Below are 20,592 nucleotides of genomic sequence, written 5' to 3' on the forward strand. Positions count from 1 at the left end.
TTATTTAAAAAGTAATTTTGATTCCCCCCCGCTCGGAGGTACTTATAAGTTACCCCGCTTCGCCGTACGTGCCACACCGGGGTCCCATCCCACCACGCGCAATAAAGACGTGCATGGGGCGGCTCTCCGATTTGCCACGAACATTGAAGTAGGGTTTTGAGTTTAGAAAAATTCATACCTCCGCGGGGTTGTCGTGGTTGACACGTGGATCGAGGTTTCACTCGCTTACCTCGTCGTAGGTGTCGCACCGGGTTCCCTCCTACCACGGCCACTAAAGGCGTGCTTAGCTGGTTTGCCAGTCCGACACGGACGCCGAGGAAAGAGAGTGGAGGGGGAAGAGCATTATTCTTTTTGTTGTTATTTATTTAACTAAAAGGAAATTAATTATAATTAAATTTAAATCATAATTAATTATAATTATTATTTAATTATAATCAAAAATATTTAATATATAATTAATATAATTATATTTAATTATGAATAATTATTAATTAATTAAATAAATAAAATAATCATTTATAATTAAATTAAATTAATTATAAATGATTATAATTATTCATTAATTAATTATAATTAGAATAATTAAATATAAGTAATTAATTATTTTTAAATATCATTAATAATAATTAATTAATATCAATATAATTAATTATAATTAAATTACGGTAATTATAATTAATAATATTTTAATCAATTTAAAATTATTATAATAATAATAATAAATACAATTATATATATATATATATTTACCTTATCTCTCTCTCTATCTCTCGGCTTGGAAAGAAAGCACGACACAGGCAAAGATCGGAATTAATAATATTTTAATCAATTTAAAATTATTATAATAATAATAATAAATACAATTATATATATATATATATTTACCTTATCTCTCTCTCTATCTCTCGGCTTGGAAAGAAAGCACGACACAGGCAAAGATCGGAAGGGAGAGGGCGACGGGATCGATCGGAGGAGGCCGGCTTGGATGGCTACGGGTAAGAGGAAGACTCCTCTCTCTTTCTCTTTCTCTCTCTCTCTCTCTCTCTCTCTCTGCGGGCTGAAGGAGTAGAGGGATTCGGCCGAAGATGGAAGTCGACACAGGCGACCGGCTTCAGAGGGATCGGGATGGAGAGAGATGGCAGCTGGGGTCGGAAGTCGCGATGGAGATTGATTCCGGTCTCTGGTCGGGATAGAGATGCTTCGGCAGGATCTGACTGAGGTGAGGTCGGCAGCTTGGAGTCGGACAGAGGAATAGAGAGTGGGATCGGGAGTGAGCTGGAGTGCGAAGTGGAAGAGATGAGAGAGAGCTTTGCGTGTGGAGAGGAGGGAGAAGAACTTGTCTGCGTATCAGGAGAGGAAATCAGCGAGAGATGCTTGCATTCATGGGGTATGCGAGAAAGAAGCCTCGCCAAGTTCTCATTTCTGTCTCCTTTTAACGACACGAATCAGGCGATGATCGAGGCCAGTGCGGGAATAGCGGAGAAGTGACTATTTCGGCGCCGGATTCAGCAGAATTTCTGCTGATTTCTGGAGAAAAATCGGGAGGATTTTAGGGACTCAATGGATATAAGGTATGTATGTAGGATTTCTGTTTTGCTTTCTTATCTCTTGTGTCCCTTTGGGTATAACATGGAGGTCAACAATGTTGCAGACATGAAAAAAATAAACCAGCAGGAAGAAAGAATAAAAATATGCTAAGTGGACTTAAAGAAGCTAGTCATGCTATATTATACAGTGAGTGGCTATAAATATCAACCAAGTGCCGAATACAGTAGCATCAAGCATTCAAGTAGTTCAAATGGAAATAGAAAACTATAACTTACTGAAAGTTCGACCAATTTAATGAGCTTAAGAACAAAAATAGATTTACCTTATTTGTGCAGTGCTGAACTGAAAACAGTTAAGTTACCAGTACGTTTACTCAGAAATAATCAAGGATCATTGAAAACCATAGCAGCATCACTTTTATTAACTGACTGAAAATCTAGCTATTTAGCAAAAAAGAAAAAGCTTTTGAATCACAATTAGTAGTCTTAGGTTTGTATAGCTCCAAAAAATAAAACTGCTATGAAATGCTTGAACAAAACAATTGTATATTACAATTCCAATTTTAAAAATTGTTCCTCACAAGATAACCATAATGAATTGCATGAAACATTCAAGTAGCCTGGTATTCAGTATTGTTGTAATTTTGCCTTAAATAACAATATTTGCTACAAAATTTGATAAGTTTTTGGTTCATGTTTGTTCAAACACAAATAAACAAGTCAATTAACTAGCCAGGCCTTGGTCTGATCTTGAATCAAAGATCGAGATCAAATAAGGGCATTCAAAAGCGAAATATGAGTTTGATTGAGCCATCCAGTTCGAATATTGCCAAGGTACAAAAGACTCATGGTGGGATCATTCGCAACCCCAATCACGAGAATACCGTAAGGGATCATTTGGCTGCTTATAGATGCAAAACAAGTGAAAGTGGTGATTTCATTTTCACTCATTTTTAGTGTGATAATGAAATCCTCACTTTTGAGGGATTTTGAAGGTCTTCATAGAATTGAAAATCCATATTGATTTACAATCACATCCAACCAAACAACAATATCTAAAAACTCTACCTGTTTTAAAAATGTTTTCTAACAGCAACCGAAATGAGTTCAAAGGCATAGAACAATTGATGATAAGGCAGGCATACATTTACAATAGCAAAAAATGTCAAAAATTGGTCAGATTAAATAAACTTCATGTTAATATCAATTAAAACTACAGTATTACCTAACGATAATAGAGACACCAAGACCAATAACATATATAGTAATTACCAGCATATTACAATACAAATATCAAAAAAGATGTCAGCTCATGGAAATTGCAGGATGCAGAAACATTAACAAGGATCACGACTGATATCATCTACGGATTATTACCAATCTCTTTCAATTAGTATTGTACCAGCAAGAGTTGAAAGCACACTAATGGCTCCAGAAATGTTGGTTATGACTAGTAAAGCAACAAATGGCACAGATTTATGAGAAGCAGGGCCAAAGTACACTAGGAGAGCTGTAACCGCACCTCCAGCAGCCAAAAAAGATAAACTTCGTATTAACAGCCACATTCGGAGGACCTGTCAAATAACGTATCAATTTAATTAAAATTTCTCTACAAATAAAATAATGCAAAAGCAAAATTAATGAGATACTTAGGTCTTCCGCTTGCCTGCTTATAAGCAATTTTTTCTATCCATGTTCCAACAACTGGGCCAAATAAAGTTGTGGAGGCAGCCTCCACAACACCATAAATAGCAGTGAAAAGCAAAGAGTCTGGCCATATATTTATCATGTATAAAGCCACCGAAAACTCCCACATTCTACAAAAAAGCACCCAAGGAAAAACGTTTAGTGGACAATTTCAAATGGATTCATCAAACTAGAAAATAACAAAAGATGATAGCTGTGCATGTAAAGAAATTTGAGCATGGAAAATAAATCAAATTATGCAGTCTCTTAGAAGACTTGGAGGCATTTTTTGGTTGCAAGATTAAGCCAAGAATTAGCCTGCCAAACAATTATTTAAGCCAATGTTGACCTCCACGTCACTTACCAAAATCCTGTCATAGCTGCTGTGCATACCCAAATCCTTCTCAAACCTCGCTGTCTGCTACAACACCCCATCCTCTACAATTCAGCGCTACAGTAACATCAACTGGCAACAGGCAAATCGAAAAACAAAATCCCACAATATATGTAACACCACACAATACTCCTACTAGTACTGTTGGATATTACTAGTAGAACATTCATTTTCACTTCATTAAACATTAAAAGTTTACTAATAGATCATATAATGAATACATAGAATCATCTAAAATTCAAGTTACTCCAAATATAAACTTATAGAGCCATTAAAGCTAACCAACTAATACAAGACTGAAATGTTTTCATACCTCCAAAAGTAGACTCGCTACAAATATAACTTTAACATGAAATGAAGAAACACTTGTATAAATTAACTTGCATCAATCTTCTCTTTTCCCTTTCCTGTAACAACAGCCAGTAAGAAAATACTGGTGAGCTGTGAGGCTTAATAAGTTATGCAATTCAATAACAATTAAAATGTAATAATATAATGAATTACAACATTGCTAATAATTGGATCAACTTATCATTATTTGTAAAGCATCAAAAACATCATACGGAACTTCATCTTTTATGTCATTTGAGATAGATACTGAATATTTAATCCTCTAAAAGATTTGCCTATACTTTAACATATTCAATGGAGCTCAGGTAAACCTAGCATTATCACCACTGAATTTTATAGAGGTCCCTTTTGCCTCTGGGTCCATTTTTCCCCACCTGCTATGCAGGTATCCATTTTATTGGGGTCCCTTTTGCCCCATGGGGTACCTCTTGCCCCAACTACAATTCAGGTTTCATATTGGGTCCCTTTTGTCCACCTGATAATATAGATATCATAACATAAAATAGTCAATCTTTACTAACTAAATATTCAGTAACCCTCACATTTTCATAATTCCTAACTGCTACATTCATTTAGCAGTACAAGTATTACAATAAAAACTTGATAATATTTAATTACTTTAAAAATGGAATTTCTTTCTAACATATCATCCATGAGAATACAACAACATGCTTGATCATATGTCAACTGCTTATTCATGATCACATCCATGCATTCTCATAATTACTAGGCAAATAATCATATTATATTGAATTTCTCAAATCATTTAAAATACATGATAATTATATTAAAAATCACTAAATTTACATAACTTACTTTCCTGCTGAGTGATCTCTTCTAATTCTTTATCTCGTACCCTTCTACGATTGTAAATCACCTCGAAACTTTCTTTTTACACATGACCAATAAATTCCTTTCTATCACTGGTAGCAATTGATATACTTGTTTTAGAAATCCTTATTGTCTTTTTACAAAGTTACAACAAAACTAAGAACATACCATAAATCCTTACCTTCCTTCTTTCCTTCAATTTCTTCTTATATTGAAATATTTCTTCCTCCAACCTAATCTTTTAATCTTTTTTCTCAAATTTAATCTATTATTTTTCCTTCACTGTTTCTACCATTAGGCTGCACACATGCATCATTATAATTCATTACAAAATGCCAAAAATCAATTTATAAATTTCTTGATTATAGTTTTTCACTAATTAGATACACTTGAACACTGCTTTCCAAACTTCTTTACCAGAAGTGCATGCTGCCGCTACCAAGCCAACCTTCCGCCTCTTGCTACAGTACCGAACACACTGTGCCGAACTGATGACCGTCTGCAGGCACTGTGCCGACTCCAAGCACAGTATTTTCTAGACACTGCAGAACACTTTCCTGCACTGAAATTGCTGAACTCCTCTTCTCTGGCTTGCGTGAAACTGCTATTTTCTTTCTTTTCCTTATTTCTTTGCTTCTCCCGTTAACACAAGCAGAAAAGAAATATACATGCCCACTCAAAATAACTGCCTATTGTCCTTATCCGAACCTTTACAGCCACATAGGAATTTCAATAGCCTTGTCTAAAACCGTTTCAGTAATGACAGAGAGCTTATTTAAATAACATTATGAAGGAACGTATAACTAAAACTTCATTTTAATAAAAATGAAGGGACTATAACTGCTCTCTCTCCTTTAATAATATAAAGGCAGCATCTTTTCAAAAATATTAAATTTTCTGTTTAATATTTTAATTACACATTGAGATAAAAATTTTAATTAAACTTATTATAAAAGAGATACCTGATTTCTGGTTATTACAATATCTATTCAAATCCCGCTCACTGCCTCTTAGCTCATCATTCTCACACTCCCTCTATTCACGGTTGTTTTTGCTTTCTCCCACTCTCTGATTTCTCCTTCAACCAAACATTCACCTGTCTATTCTTCCTCATACCCATGTAAACCTCCGGCCGCTGCACCTTCTTCGACGACGTCCCTTCTATTCGAATTCGAAGAGTCTCCTCCCGAGCCCATTGAACTTCCCTATTGAAGCCGAACACCCAAATCCACGAACATCTGCCGACTTCACCTCCTATACTAAACCACAAGTAACCTCCATCGATCTCCAAGCCCGACGTCGGCATTTGATCCCTCCGACCCACAACAATTTCGTCAACACATACCTCCCCTACCCCAACTCATATAGGCCTGTCAAAACCGGGTCACGGGTCGGGTTCGGGTTCAACCCGAAACTGACCCTGGTTCATACGGGTCAACCCGAACCCGACCCGTTTTTGGAAACGGGTCATTTTGCTGGACCCGAACCCGACCCGCTTCGGGTCCGAGTCAACCCGACCCGACCCGTTTGACCCGATAACAATCAAAATTTTGGTTTTTTGTATTTAATTACAAATAAAAATATGTACCCTTCAATTAATTTTAAAATGTAAAACAAAACATATCATTTAAAAATTACAAATCAATAAATTACAAAAAATTACATATCTTTAACAAAAAAAATTACATATAATAATTATCATGTACAAATTAGAAATCAACAAAATGTCCGCATCGTCACTTTTCCCTTGCTCAACTTCAAGTCTTCAGGCAAACGACCCCGTCGACCTGTATTCAGTATTCACAGAACAAGGAAGAACTGTATTCTGCGAAATAAATAAGTTAGATATGATGCTTTTTGCTCAGATTAAATCTTCCAAATCTTTAATCACCTTATGAGGTATATGTTCAATCAACATTTGCATATTACCATCCAAGGAGACAAATTGTATTTTGCATTAAGTTAGTATCTATTCATTTATTTATGTAGTATCTACTCATTTGATTTGAATACAAAATTACAAATGTCAATCCTGGTTGTAATAGCATTTTTCTGAAATTATTCCCACTATAATTTGAGAAGGTTGATCATCATCGCATCATCACTTCAAAACAACAACAAAATATCAGAAAGAACCAGCAATAAACTGAATAGCTCAGAAGTCAGAATATTAAAGTTCAGCAAAAGTGCAAAACAGCCCGAAAAAACACAACAGGTTACCAAGCCGAAATGCTAATGTTCTGGAATGTGGACCGTGTACAGAAATGGCAAATGCATATAGGCATATAGCAATAGCACAACTGCACAACCAAATAAATTTTTTACAGGAATGAACACAGCACTACAGCAGCTGAGCAGCATGTAACCCGAAACCAAAATACCAAACACACTTATAGAAATACAACATTAAAGAAATAATCAAACAACTGTCTTTCAAGTTTCAAGTTCAACATTAAACCAAAGTACCAATCAACCAAATAAATTTTTCATATTCCAGAACTTTCAGCAGCATTTGTCTCAAGTTCATTTACTGTTAAAGTAAGGACATCTTCAGTCACAGCTTCAAGTTCAGGATCATGTATAACTGCAACAAACCAACAAATAATAATATGTGTTTAATAATTCAGCTCTTAATTACTAAAGAAATTGCAATTTTATAAGTAAAAGTTTAGGAAAACTGCACCCTTATCTCCGTATAGCCAATCCTTGGCACAGACCAAAGCCTCAACAATATCATGTTTTAGTGCACTCCATACTCTTCTCAAATTTAACTGATTTCTCAAGTAGTCAACACATACATTGTTTGCGGAAGCGTTGTCTAAGGTAACACTGAAAAGTTTAGATTCAATTTTCCATTCAAGAAAAAGAGACTGCAATTTCTCACATAATGCTATCCCATCATGTGGTGGTGGCATAAAAGAGAAACTAATTATTTTTTTGTGTAAATGTCATTCATTGTCAATATAATGCACGGTCAAACAAATAAAGCCATCAGTGTTTATAGATGTCCACAAATCAGATGTAACAGAAACTCTGCTAGTGCACTTACTTAAGTTTGATCGAATATTACAAACCTCTTTAGTGAATACTTTCTTGCAATCATTCCTTGCTGTATTCCTAGAAAACATTTGAACATCCCGACGAAGATATGTCATAAGTGATCGAACACCCATCCATTCAACACATTGGAAGGGCAAGTCATGCATAATTATGCAAGCAGTAAATAAATCACGAAATTCAGCATTGTCAAACTTTTGATCAATCATAGATATGGATGCACTAGAACCAGTTTGCAATATGAGTTGTCCTATATCACGTAAATCTCTTTTCTTGCAATTTTGCAAGTGTCTCCTTAAGTTACCAGTGCCATTTTTACTATCACATAAATATTGAGCACCACATCTTTTGCATTTACACCTTTGTTTACCATCTGTAGGATTAGGTAACATCTCAAAATGACCCCAAACCTTGGAAGTCATCCTTCTACGCTTCTTAATGACGACTGAACCATCATCACATGCATCATCAGATGCATCTAATCCCTCTACCACATTGTCTTCAATGCGATCTTCATCATTTTGTTGAATATAATTTTCAGGAAGTGTGTTTGAATCCTCCATCTATTGCAAAAATTATATCAAATTATACAAATGAAAAATGATAATTTACCTTAAAAAAATATCACTGATACACTCATACACTGAATAAAATTTTCAGGAAGTTGTAATTGCATATAGACATATAGTCAAATTCAATACACTGAGCCACTTATCACTGATACACTCATACACAGAATCAGTGAATCACAGCCACAACTCACAAGGCCAATAACAGATTAACAGCCACAAGGCCGACAACCCACAGGACACAGGCAGCAACCAAATGCTAACAAAAAGTCAAGCCAACTGCTAATAGATAATGCCAATTTTAATTTGTCATAACAGATAATCAAAGTCCAAAGAAAGCTACAGCCTACAGCACAAACAGTCGGAACTTCAATTTTCAAAAAACCCTAAACCGAATCTCAACAAAAAATCTGTTTATGTCTTTATAATTTCATAATAAACTAATTAACTGCATCTTAAGATAAAAATTCGTAAAAAACTAAACAGCTAAAGCATAAAATGTGAAGCCCTAATCGGTATTTCAACGCCACACAGTCACAGCAACTTCAAAATGGAAGGAAGAATCGGAGAAGCAAATAACTAAAAAAAATCAAAGCTTCCATAACAAAAAATCATAAAAATTTGCAACACTCATTGCTTGACTTCAGACTTCAAAGATAACCGAAAGCAAGTTAACCAAAAAATCAAACCAGGAAGAATCGATGAGTCGATGACGATTGACGATGACGATTGACGAAGAACGGAAGAATGAAAGAGCCGCAGAGGCCAGAGGAGGAGATCTCAGCGAAATCGACCGCAGAGGCGCAAAGAGCTTAGGGTTTTCTCGCTCGAAGAGAGACGAAGTCACGACTCAGTCACTCACAAACTGAACGCTCGCAGTCTCGCTCGACGGCTCGATAATGGGATGGCTACTTAAAACTTAAAATTTAAAATGTTAAATGAATAAATGCGAAAACGGGTCAAACGGGTCATTTTCGGGTTACCCGGGTTGACCCGAACCCGACCCGAAATGCCATACGGGTCAAAAACCAGAACCCGAACCCGACCCGTTTCGGGTTCGGGTTGACCCTAACCCGAATTTCTCGGGTCGGGTTTGGGTCGGGTTTTCGGGTCGTGTCAAATGTTGACAGGCCTAAACTCATATACCTGACCAAACCCAAGACCCTTCATGCCAACCTAACTCCCAATCTTCACAGCCCTCTACCCACCGACTTCACATAGTCGAGCCCTCTGCCTTTTCAAACTTTGATCTCCCACATTACAGCCGGTCCTTACTTCACCGCACTTGCATCTCAATTTCTCTACTCGATCCTGAACATGCCGATCCAAATGATCCAGCCAGTTGAACCCCACGCCTCTACTTCAATCACTATGTCAATCACGGCAAATTATTGGGTCAGGTGACCGAACCCATCTCCGCGTTCGGACGCCAATAGAAAGACGACATCTGGCAGCGATTTTTTTAATTTAATATCTTTGCTTTATGTCTTGTCAGCCCGATCGACCCGACCCAGTAACCCAGTTTATTTGAATTCCGGAATAAAAAAATGGAAACGCCGCGTTTTTTCATTTCAAGCGACATTTTCACTGCTACTCCGGCTCTGGTAAGCGCTCTCGGACTCCTCCAATACCTTCGGTTCTGCAATATCTTCTTCCCGCCGGCGGTAGACGATGACATTGGAGAAGATCATCATTCAGAAAGAGATATGGTTGCGCCTAACTTGCGCTTTACTTGCTCTTTTGTTGCGTTTAAGTTATATATTAAATTTTAAGGTTTAGTAATAATTTTATATATAGCATTGTTTGTTCAATCTAATGTTTAAATGTTTATTTTTTGAATTTCAACCTTCTTCGTAAATGGATTAAACAAATGATACGAAAGGTTTACGCTTTATGCTAAATTTTAGGGTTTAGTAATAATTGTATACATAGCATTTTTGTTCAATGTCAAATATTTTTTTTCTGAATTTCAACCTTCTTCGTAATTGGAAGAGACAAATGAAGCAAAATGTTTATGAAATGTATACTTGCGCTTAACTTGCGCTATACTTGCGCTTAACTTGCGCTTATCTTGCGCTATACTTGCACTTTACTTGCGCTTTACTTGCGCTTTTATCTGATTTTTTTTTTTACAGATGAAGATGTCGTATCCAATGTCAATAACTTCTAGATGCTATGTTACCACTTTTCGAAATATTGTGATGCTTTTGTCGAGATTATTGATGATGAACTTGAGCAGACATTATAGAATCTGAACATTCATCAATTTTTGAAGTTTTCCGCATTACAGCAGTGTATACCACTTCTTTTTGAGGTTCTAAAATTTTGGAGTCCTACTGATGAAGGCTTCATCGTCCTTGGTCATTTACTGAAATTCACTTCTGACGAGGTTGCCTTATTGATAGGTAATATTTTGAATATGGAATTATTTATATGGATATGTTTTTTTAACTTTAAATGTAACATGTTCAAAAATTTTCTGACAGGTATGCCTAACAGAGGCATTGATATCAAATGGAGGATTGATCCTCTAATTGGACCTCTAACAACTGAAATTAAAATAGAAATATCAAAATTAGACAGATTAATTGATAATGTTACAAAATTAAAGACCTTTATAATGTTTTTGTTATCTAATCTTTTCTTACCACTAAACAACCATAAAACCCCTAGAAGGCTCACATCTGTTGGAAATAATTTAAGTGAGTTCACTTCTATTAATTGGGCTTCATGCATAAGAAACTTCATGGTTGGGGAATTCAACACAATTTTTGAGAAGTTTCAAATGCAAAGACCATTGGGTTACATCAATGGTTTTTTTCCTCTTCTACTAGTAAGTTTCCAGTCCTACTGGTTATTCTCCATCCATAAAGCTTTTTAATGTTAACTTTTAATATTTTATGTTTGACATTATACATATTTGATTTTTGAAACACTTTTCTTTGAATAAACCATCCGATCCAGAACTAAGACCGCATTTTTTGAGATAGGAAGGGTATACTGAATTATACTTTACTCAAGAGAATGCCGCAAAATTATTTAAATTTTTTAAAAAAATGAGGTAATTTTTACGTGTAAATTATGCAAAATTATTTAGGGTTGCGCTATGGTTGCGTCATGGTTACGCCATGGTTGCACCATAGTTGCGCTTTCTGAAAATAATACATTTTTTTATTTTTTGCAGATTTATTTTTGTCTTGAGAATGTTATTAATGAAGAAGCAGAAAAATACGGGGCTGACATTATTGCTATACAAAACCTGGAAACTCGGCCAGGGCATGAACCCCAGAAAATTCAGTCACTCACAAGAAAAAAAATTCACACCACCTCACCTCCCTCTCCTCATTATCCTCATAAAGAACCACCTGAAAGTTCATCTCCGCCGCCAACTCAACCTTCTACGCGTCCACCTAGTGAAAAAATTCACACCACTCAACCTTCTGCTGAACAACCACCCATTGAAAGAACTGTAGATTTAGAGACTGTTCAGAAAAAATATTTTGAAGTATTTTAGAAGATGTTGAATAAAATTGAAGAGAATTTGGGAGCTAGATTGGATCGTCTTGAAGATATTGTGGAGAAACTTCAAGCAGATCAAGATTCCCTGAAGTACAAATTCATTAAATTTCAAATGAATTGTGATCATGATCCAGAAAAGCCGCCTATATCTAGTTCTTACTCCTTCCTCCAATCAGTGAAAACTACAGTTGTTCATCCTTCAGAACCACCTAAAGAAAATGTTATTCCACAACCTCTCAAAGAAGTTCTTCCACAACCACCAATAGAAGATGTTCTTCCACTATATCCCAAAGAAGATCTTCTTCCATAACCACCCATACAAGATGTTCCTCCACCTCCACTATTGGCCAAAGAAGTTTACTTGTGCTTTACTTACGCTTTACTTGCGCTATTCATGCGCTATACTTACGCTTTACTTGCGATTTACTTACGCTATACTTACGCTTTACTTGCGCTTTAACATTTTTTTTTTTTTGTAGGGGCGACGTAATATTTACATCTGGAAACATAGAAATAAAAAGAGCATATATTGTCTTTCTGCTCACAAATAATTGGTTACCAGATAACTATGTTGATGCTTTTGCTTATTTTTTATTAGAGCAGAGTAGGATAATGTCAGACAAATTTCAACGTTATTTGTACATTTCTCCATTGTACAGGATAAGTATAAATAATATTTTAATCCTATTTTCACATTTTTTTTCTTATATTACTGAATTATTGCAGGTATACAAGTTATACAAACAGAATTATCAATTTTTTCTCCAACACGTTAATCTTGTTTCTGTTAAAGAATGCAAACTTATTGTTCAACCCATAATTTTTTATAAGCATTGAGTTCTTCTTATAAGAAATTGAAGGAGAAAGTCTGGAAAATATATAATTCCTTATCAAATCCTGAACACAAGAATATATGTCATACAGTTATAAGTGAAATCCATATTCTAAATTAAATCCAGATAACTATGTTTTCATACCTAATATACTTATAAAAGGATTTATTTATTCAGATAAATTATTTGCATAAGGACACCGAAGGATGCTTTTCAAGCGATATAACAAAATGGAACTTACAAGTGGTTCGTGGACTTCCAACTCAATCAAACGATTACGATTATGGAATGCTCGTTTGTAAATACATGGAGAAAGCGGTGCAATGAAAAAAAGTAGACTGGACTGTTTATAAAGATTGGCAAACGCATATGCCAAAATTTAGGGCAGAGTTAGCATATTTTCTTTTTCTTACAACAAAGAAGTAAATATTTTGTAACTTATTGTAAATATTAACCATGAATTCTAAATGTACATTTTATTATGTTATTATATAGTTTTTGATTGTTGTGTAACATGTGTAAATTTGTTTGTTGTGTAACTTCTACCAAAGAGCAAGTAAAGCGCAACTATAGCGCAACAATAGCGCAAGTAAAGCGTAAGTAGAGCGCAAGTATAGCGCAAGTTAAGCGCAAGTTAAGCGCACGTTGAGCGCAAGTATAGAGCAGATTTTTAAATTTACAAGTAATCAAAGCATGATTCATATAAAAAAATTTATTACAACCAATAAATGAAATCATCAACTCCAAATAAATATTATTATAATGCAAATTCATTAAATTCCAACTCCGAAGAAATGAAATCCATCATCAATTTGGTGTATTCAACTCCAGGTTGGCTTGATGGTAGGCCGGTTATGAATTCCTCACTGAAACATTCAGGCATGCTTGAAAAGTTCATCTGTGTTGAAGAATGTTCATCCATTGGGTTATCCCCCACCAAAGGTTTCTTATCTATTAGAAACTAGAGTTTTAGTCTTATGTAAGGAATTAAATAATTAACATGTTATTAAAAACTTGCTTTTAGGCCTTTTCTTCTTCTCCCAATGGCTTTTCAGTCTTGCATTTGATATGCCTTTAGGTCCACGCTTTAGAGGATCTTTCAAATTAGCACTTTCACCTTGGGAACTAGCAACATCCTTCTAATTTCTTTTCTTGCCACCAAGAACTAAGTATAATTTTCGAGATATGTCTTGCATTGAGGAAAGAATAAACTCCTCTGCCTCCTCATTCCCTTGAGCTTATGTGCTCATTTGATTTATGAATATGAATCCCCTACCACTTTGGAAATTATTACTTCTTTGAGAATTAAGCAAGTAACCTGAATAAAAAACTTGTTGAGCCCTTGCTGACCAACGAAGTAATAAGTACTTCTAAGGGAATTTAGCCATATCCAACTGTTTAAAAACCCTCAAATAGTGAGAACACAACAATCTCATGGTTTCATACTTCTTACAGCTGCATTGAATATTACCTTCTGTTGCATCAAAGTGAACAACCCAAGGATGGTGTTGATTCTTTTTCTGTATGTAGTTGACTAGAAACTTTGAAGAATCAATCGAGACTAAATCTATACTCATTTCTCCCACAACATTTATAAATTTTTCCTAAAAAATTGAATATATTTTTCTTGAGTAAAATCTAGCAGCTTGTTTTAATATTGAGTCGTTCTTTATCACGGGAACAATTTCAAACTTACTACATTTGTAATCCTCATCCCGCTCATTTCGCCGCCAATTCATCAATACCTTTTTCAACCCAAGAAAACAATCAGTTAATGAACTTCTTGGCTTAGAAATGCCATGACACACATTATTAGTACACTCGCTACGCTGCGTTGATGAAATGCCCATGCAAAAAGAAATCCTTGTTGAAAGCAGTTGACCACTTTCTCCTTATCTTATAAAGATCCTGCAACCATTCATGATTATAAAGATTCCCTTCCTTGATCATTTCATCCCATGCTTTCTCAAACACTTCCTCAGAATCACACCACTTCATACACTTATAGAAGAGTCCTTTAACTTTATTATTGCTATTGTAAATAGAAACTTTTGATGGAACCTTTTTAAAGATGTGCCATTGGCATAATCTATGACGAGTATGAAGTAATGCAACTTTTATGGCCCTGACCATAGTTTGGTCTTGATCAGTGAATATTGTTATTAGATATTTATTACATGTTATTCGTACAAATATTTTAAACAACCATGTAAAACTTTCAATTGTTTCTTCTGACAAAAAAGCAACCCCAAACAAAATATTCTGCCAAAGATTGTTAACACCAACAAATGGCGTACAAACAAAATTATACTTGTTCAGCCTGTAACTAGTATCAAAAATCAACACATCTCCAAAACATTTATAATATATCCTGCTTCTGCCATCAACCCAGAAAAAATTTAATAATCTATCATGATCATCATATTGAACATCTCATGCGAACATGTGGTCCTCAACTTATCGATCTTTAAATAATTGAATCAAATAATTAGTGTCGCCAATTTCAATCCTTGCTCTTTTCTCCTTCTGAATAAAATTGTAGGCATCCCTCTTAGAGAATCCGACATTCTCACATCTTCCAACTTCCACTGCAAGATAGGCATATGCATCAACGGTTATAATCCCTGCATCTGTCATTGATTTTAGGACGGAAGCTTTTTCCTCAACAACATTCTACATGATCTCAAAAGGTGTCGGTCGGCTGGGCTAGCTAATTCATGGTTGTGGTATTTAATAAATCTTTTGACATGACAGTAACCATCTTCATCTGTGACAAACCTCACCATGGATGGACAACCAGTTCTGACATCTGGTCTAGTGAATCTCTTTCTTGAATTAAGATTAATACTTTTCTTGAAACCAGCTTTTGAACAAACAAAGTCCTTTGATTTTATCTTCCTAGAATTTGGCCAAAAACTGTGATGATCCTTTCGGACGCTAAAGCCATTATCGTGGGCATAAGTGCAAAAATATTCATATACTTCTTTCTCATCTTTATAAACAGCCTGAAATGATAAAAAAATAATAAAGTAAAGCACAAGTAAAGCGCAAGTAAAGCGCAATTAAAGCGCAAGTAAAGCGCAAGTAAATCGCAAGTAAAGCGCAAGTAAAGCGCAAGTAAAGCGCAAGTAAAGCGCAAGTAAAGCGCAAGTAAAGCACAAGTAAAGCAAAAATAAAGCGCAAGTATAGCGCAAGTAGAGCGCAAGTATAGCGCAAACAAGTTTTATTTTTTTATCATCTCCATCCTAAAAACAATAATGAAAGCTAAACAATAACATTAGAACTATTTTTACTTTTCCGACAAAAAAAATTATTCTTCCTAAAAAATGCAACATCTAATATCCTAAAGACTCTAATGAGCTAAAACCTACGCCTTTTTTCTGCGGCAATGAGATTAAAACTGAATGTTTACAACTTTCTAACTCGTTTTTCCAAGAAACTTACCGATATGTTGAAACCAGAGGAATTTTCAGCTAAGTTAGCTTCCGATTCCGATTCCGATTCATGCACCAGCCCTTCCGATTCATGCATCATTTTCGATTCATGCATTCCCTCTTCCATGCCCTCTTCCACCTCCCTCTTCGCTGAGCATTTCATTTCTTCTCTGCAATTTTCTAGCTCATTTTTTCTTCTAAAGTAATAGATATTTACGTCTTTCGCGGGTTTCAAATTGCAAAAAAAGGGCGGCAAATGCTTAAAATTCAATAAACTGGGTTACTGGGTCGGGTCGATCGTCTGACAAGACATAAAGCAATGATATTAAATTAAAAAAATCGCTGGCAGATGTCATCTTTCTATTGGTGTTCGAACACGGAGATGGGTTCAGTCACCTGACCCAATAATTTATCGTCAATCACCGAGCTACCCTCTATACCAAATCCACTTCCTCATAGCCAAACAGCCCACTTAAGCCCTTCCTTTCCACACCCACCTATAGCCCAAAAATTTCAGCCCACTTCCTAAACGCAAACTAGTCTCCCATTCCATTTGTACTATATTATTATTATTATTATTAATTACTATTATAAATACTATTAGTATTTTTATCAATTGTTATAATTAATATTATTATTATTATCAGTATTATTATTCTTATTATTATTTTTATTTTTATCAAAAAAGAGAAATACAAAAAATAATAGAGAAAAAAGAATAAGATATTTTTGTCCCGGCATTTGTGCATACATTTTTTGCCATCACCCTTGAAACTGATACTGTCGTCGTCCCGCACAAGGTATAAATCACTTCTAAACTTAAAATCCTCAAATCCCGCTTTCAGCAATCATGATGCACCAGAAAATCACCTATACATAATTTTCTCTAGCATGATGGGAGCCCGGTGCGGCGCTTCCGATGAGGCGAGTAGGCCCTGTACATGCTTTTCTCTAGCATGGCAGAGACAACCTTAAGTAATCATATATGTGCTTTCATGCCTACAGGGAAAGAACTGTGCATTTTAAACAGGAACTCCTGAAGACCCATATACGCTTTTCTCTGATGTGGTGGAATCAAAGACCACAGCCACAGTGTCGTCCTACACCTATCATACATACTTTTTTCTAGCATGATGGGAAGACCCAGCTCTCAAAATTTCCCCTAAACGGGGATGACGTTGGGAGGCTGTCGAAATTCAAACTGAAAATGCTCATAACTTAAACAATTTACAAGGGAGTTAGATTCAACATGACCTCAAGCAACAATACTCAAAATAATAAGCAGGTAACTGTACCTTAAACTCTAAAATGCAAAATCACACAAAAAATACAAACACTAAGTAATAATTTAAATCATTCAATTGAATATCAATGTGCAAGCAAAGGATTTGTGGTTTTAGTGACTCGCTTGCAAATAATGAAATTGAAGGGAATGAATAACTTGATTGTAAATAAATTAACAAAGTCACGTATGTTTGCATTCATCGTATAGCATTCAATCAATTACAACAAACAGCAGTCGACAACACAAGCAAATATACGTGGTGCAATATACGATGAATGCAAACATCCATTGACAGTTCACCTATGGGCAATAATCCAGAACCTGTCATACACATGGCAATTCACACAAAGGCGATAGCAGGCAACAGGCAATGAATGCAACAATGCCCTGCAGTCAACATCAACATATGAGAAATCATATTCAACCATGCAAGTAGCGACGATTGATCATGCAATGAATTTTCAACTAAGAGGTGTTTGAAAACTTTAAAGCGATTGTACCTTGCATGCAACTCATGTCATTGCAAGCAAGTGCACCAAGTCATTATGAATGATGACAGTGGACATGATGAGAGTGCAACGACTTCCCTACAAGTATATCAAAGGGGGGAATGCGATGGATATACACATATAACATGCAAGGAATGCGGCATGTCTACAAGCAAAACAAGAAGATTGTAAAGGAGATAGCCTCCTTGCTATCAATGTGGATCAATTTGCATGATTGTGTTTCATTGTACTTTAGCTCATTAACATTGTTTGTACTGTAGGAAAAGTGAAGGAGCTAGTGGGGCTCTAGGTAGGAGGTTGACTGTACTTTTGTGTGCATACATTTTAGGTGTGAATACAAGCTAGAGTAGGAAGTTGTATAGATAGAATTTTGAGTATGTAAAATTTATTGAAAGTTGAGTAAGCTCTGTAATTCATTTAATGTGTTTAAATATGCTTCCAATGATGAAATATTTGAATTGAATCTTAAGACTTAAAAAAATTGATGCATTGGGTTAATCTGGATAGGCTATTTCTACTAACTTCATCCCGATAAAAGTACTATAGGTTGGATGTTAGTAAGAGATATATCTCTATAGATTCTCCTTCAATGTTACACTCCAAGTTGACTGAAAGGGGGATCAAAATGGGGTGTAACACCACCTACCAATGCTTAAAATTGCATAATAAGGTATTGAGGCATTTTTTGTTCGTGAGGAGAGGCGCAAGCCTCAAGGCATTTTAAGGGGTGAGCCTTAAAATAAAAAATTGCGCTGAATGCAAATAAATGTTAAAAAATAATTTTTTTATATAATACCTAAATAATATGTTAAAAGATGACATGTTATCTTTCTATTGAACAATGAAGTAACACAATGATATATTAAATAAATAATTGCACAAAACGTAAAAATGTTAGTGATAAATTACATGAAATATAATTGAAATACAAAGATTTCATAAGCAAAAAACTATTAAATATAGAAACTCCATAAAAGTATCATATAACATTAAGTTCAACTTCAAATTCTTTATTTCTCAGTTCCCTACTCATCCACATTTAATTTCTAAAAAAGGCTAAAAATTTGGCAACAACTAGAAAATCATCTATATTATCATCAGTGAGGGGATCTTTATTTGAGTTGTCATTATAACAAATTGATCTCTCCCCTCTCTCCTGTCTCATCATATGGAGTCAAATGCCGTCCAATATACTTCTTCTTCATTTATTTAAGGCATCATCCTATTTTATAAATGTTTTCAGCAACATAGAGATGAGATTAATACTCCTAAACTTTTAGAGGTGGTGGTGGTGTGCGGCTTTCAAGTGATCCTTGACAGCGGCTATGACAATGGTGGCTATAACGGTGACAACGGGCTAGAGGTTGAGGCATTTGAGAGGAAGTTGTTATGACTTGGGGGTGCACAAAGTGTGATTTGTTCCGGGCTTTACCTTAGGATTTATGTAAGTTTTAATATATATATATATATATATATATATATATATATAGGGTGAGGCATAAGCCTCAAGCCAGTGAGGCATGGCGCACCTCAAGGCAACTTCAACGAAGTTGAGGTGCAATCCTCATAAAAAAACTCGAGGCGTTAGCCTCAAGGCATTTTTCACTAGAATTGCGCAAAGACCGGCCTCAAGGCGAGCCTCATATTGCACAATTTTAAACAATGCCACCTACTATAGCTCCCTCTGCTCACCTCAGCACATTTTCTCTATAGCATGCTCATCTTGGACATCCATATTATTCAATCCTAGCGTAAATTGTGAAATCATTAAACATTCTCTACATCTTCTACTTTGTTTTATAGCATTATAATATGGCTAAGAGCAACAAAATAGATTTCTCTTCAAAATGCTATTAAGCTATAGACCATTAAAACTTATGCATATAGATGTATGGGAACCTTTCTCAATCACTTCTTTTAATTGATTCAAATATTATATATTATTTTTCAAAAAATTTCTTGGTTATTTTCAATGCATAAAAAAACTGAAACCTCTCATTTTGTGGCGATGGCCAAAAACTAATTCCACACTAAAATTAAAATAATATAACCTAATGGTGGAGAACACCTGTCTCATAATTTACATACCTTTCTTTCAACTCATGGTATCACTCATCAATTCAACAGCCCATATCACTGGGAAAAATGGTGTTGTTGAACACAAGTATTGACATTTAATAGAAATAACTCGCACACTTCTTCATGCAGTCGGTCTTCCTCTTTCTTGCTGTCTTAAATCTTTATCAATTGCACTTTACCTTGTCAAACAACTTCCCTACAAATTTAACACTAACAAATCATAATTTCAGCTATTTCAAACAAGGTTTAAAATTGCGCAATTGGGTATTGAGACATTTTTTGTTTGTCAGGCGAGGCATAAGCCTCAAGGTGTTTTTGAGGCATAAGCCTCAAAATCTAAAAATTGTGTAAAGTCAAACTAAAAATTAAAATTGATTTTTTATATAATATCCAAATAATATATTTAAGGATGATATATTAACTTTCTATTGAACTATGAAATAACAATTTTACATATATATATATATATATATATATATATATATATATATAGATTGT

At 35.1% G+C, this 20,592-nt stretch overlaps 1 protein-coding gene across 2 annotated transcripts in view; it reads right to left on the reverse strand.

Annotated features, from left to right (window-relative positions):
- LOC110092005 (solute carrier family 40 member 1) overlaps positions 1–20,592 on the reverse strand; it is an 86,067-nt gene that overhangs the window by 60,968 nt on the left and 4,507 nt on the right. For both annotated transcript variants that reach the window (XM_020816346.2, XM_028698251.1), the window contains exons 3-4: positions 3,214–3,364; positions 2,925–3,121 (exon numbers count right to left, since the gene is read on the reverse strand). In XM_020816346.2, coding sequence (XP_020672005.1) covers positions 2,925–3,121; positions 3,214–3,364 — 348 coding nt within the window. The remainder of the gene's footprint in view (positions 1–2,924; positions 3,122–3,213; positions 3,365–20,592) is intronic.

The sequence above is a fragment of the Dendrobium catenatum genome, unplaced genomic scaffold, assembly GCF_001605985.2.
Source record: "Dendrobium catenatum unplaced genomic scaffold, ASM160598v2 fragScaff_scaffold_1058, whole genome shotgun sequence".
Classification (NCBI taxonomy): domain Eukaryota; kingdom Viridiplantae; phylum Streptophyta; class Magnoliopsida; order Asparagales; family Orchidaceae; genus Dendrobium; species Dendrobium catenatum.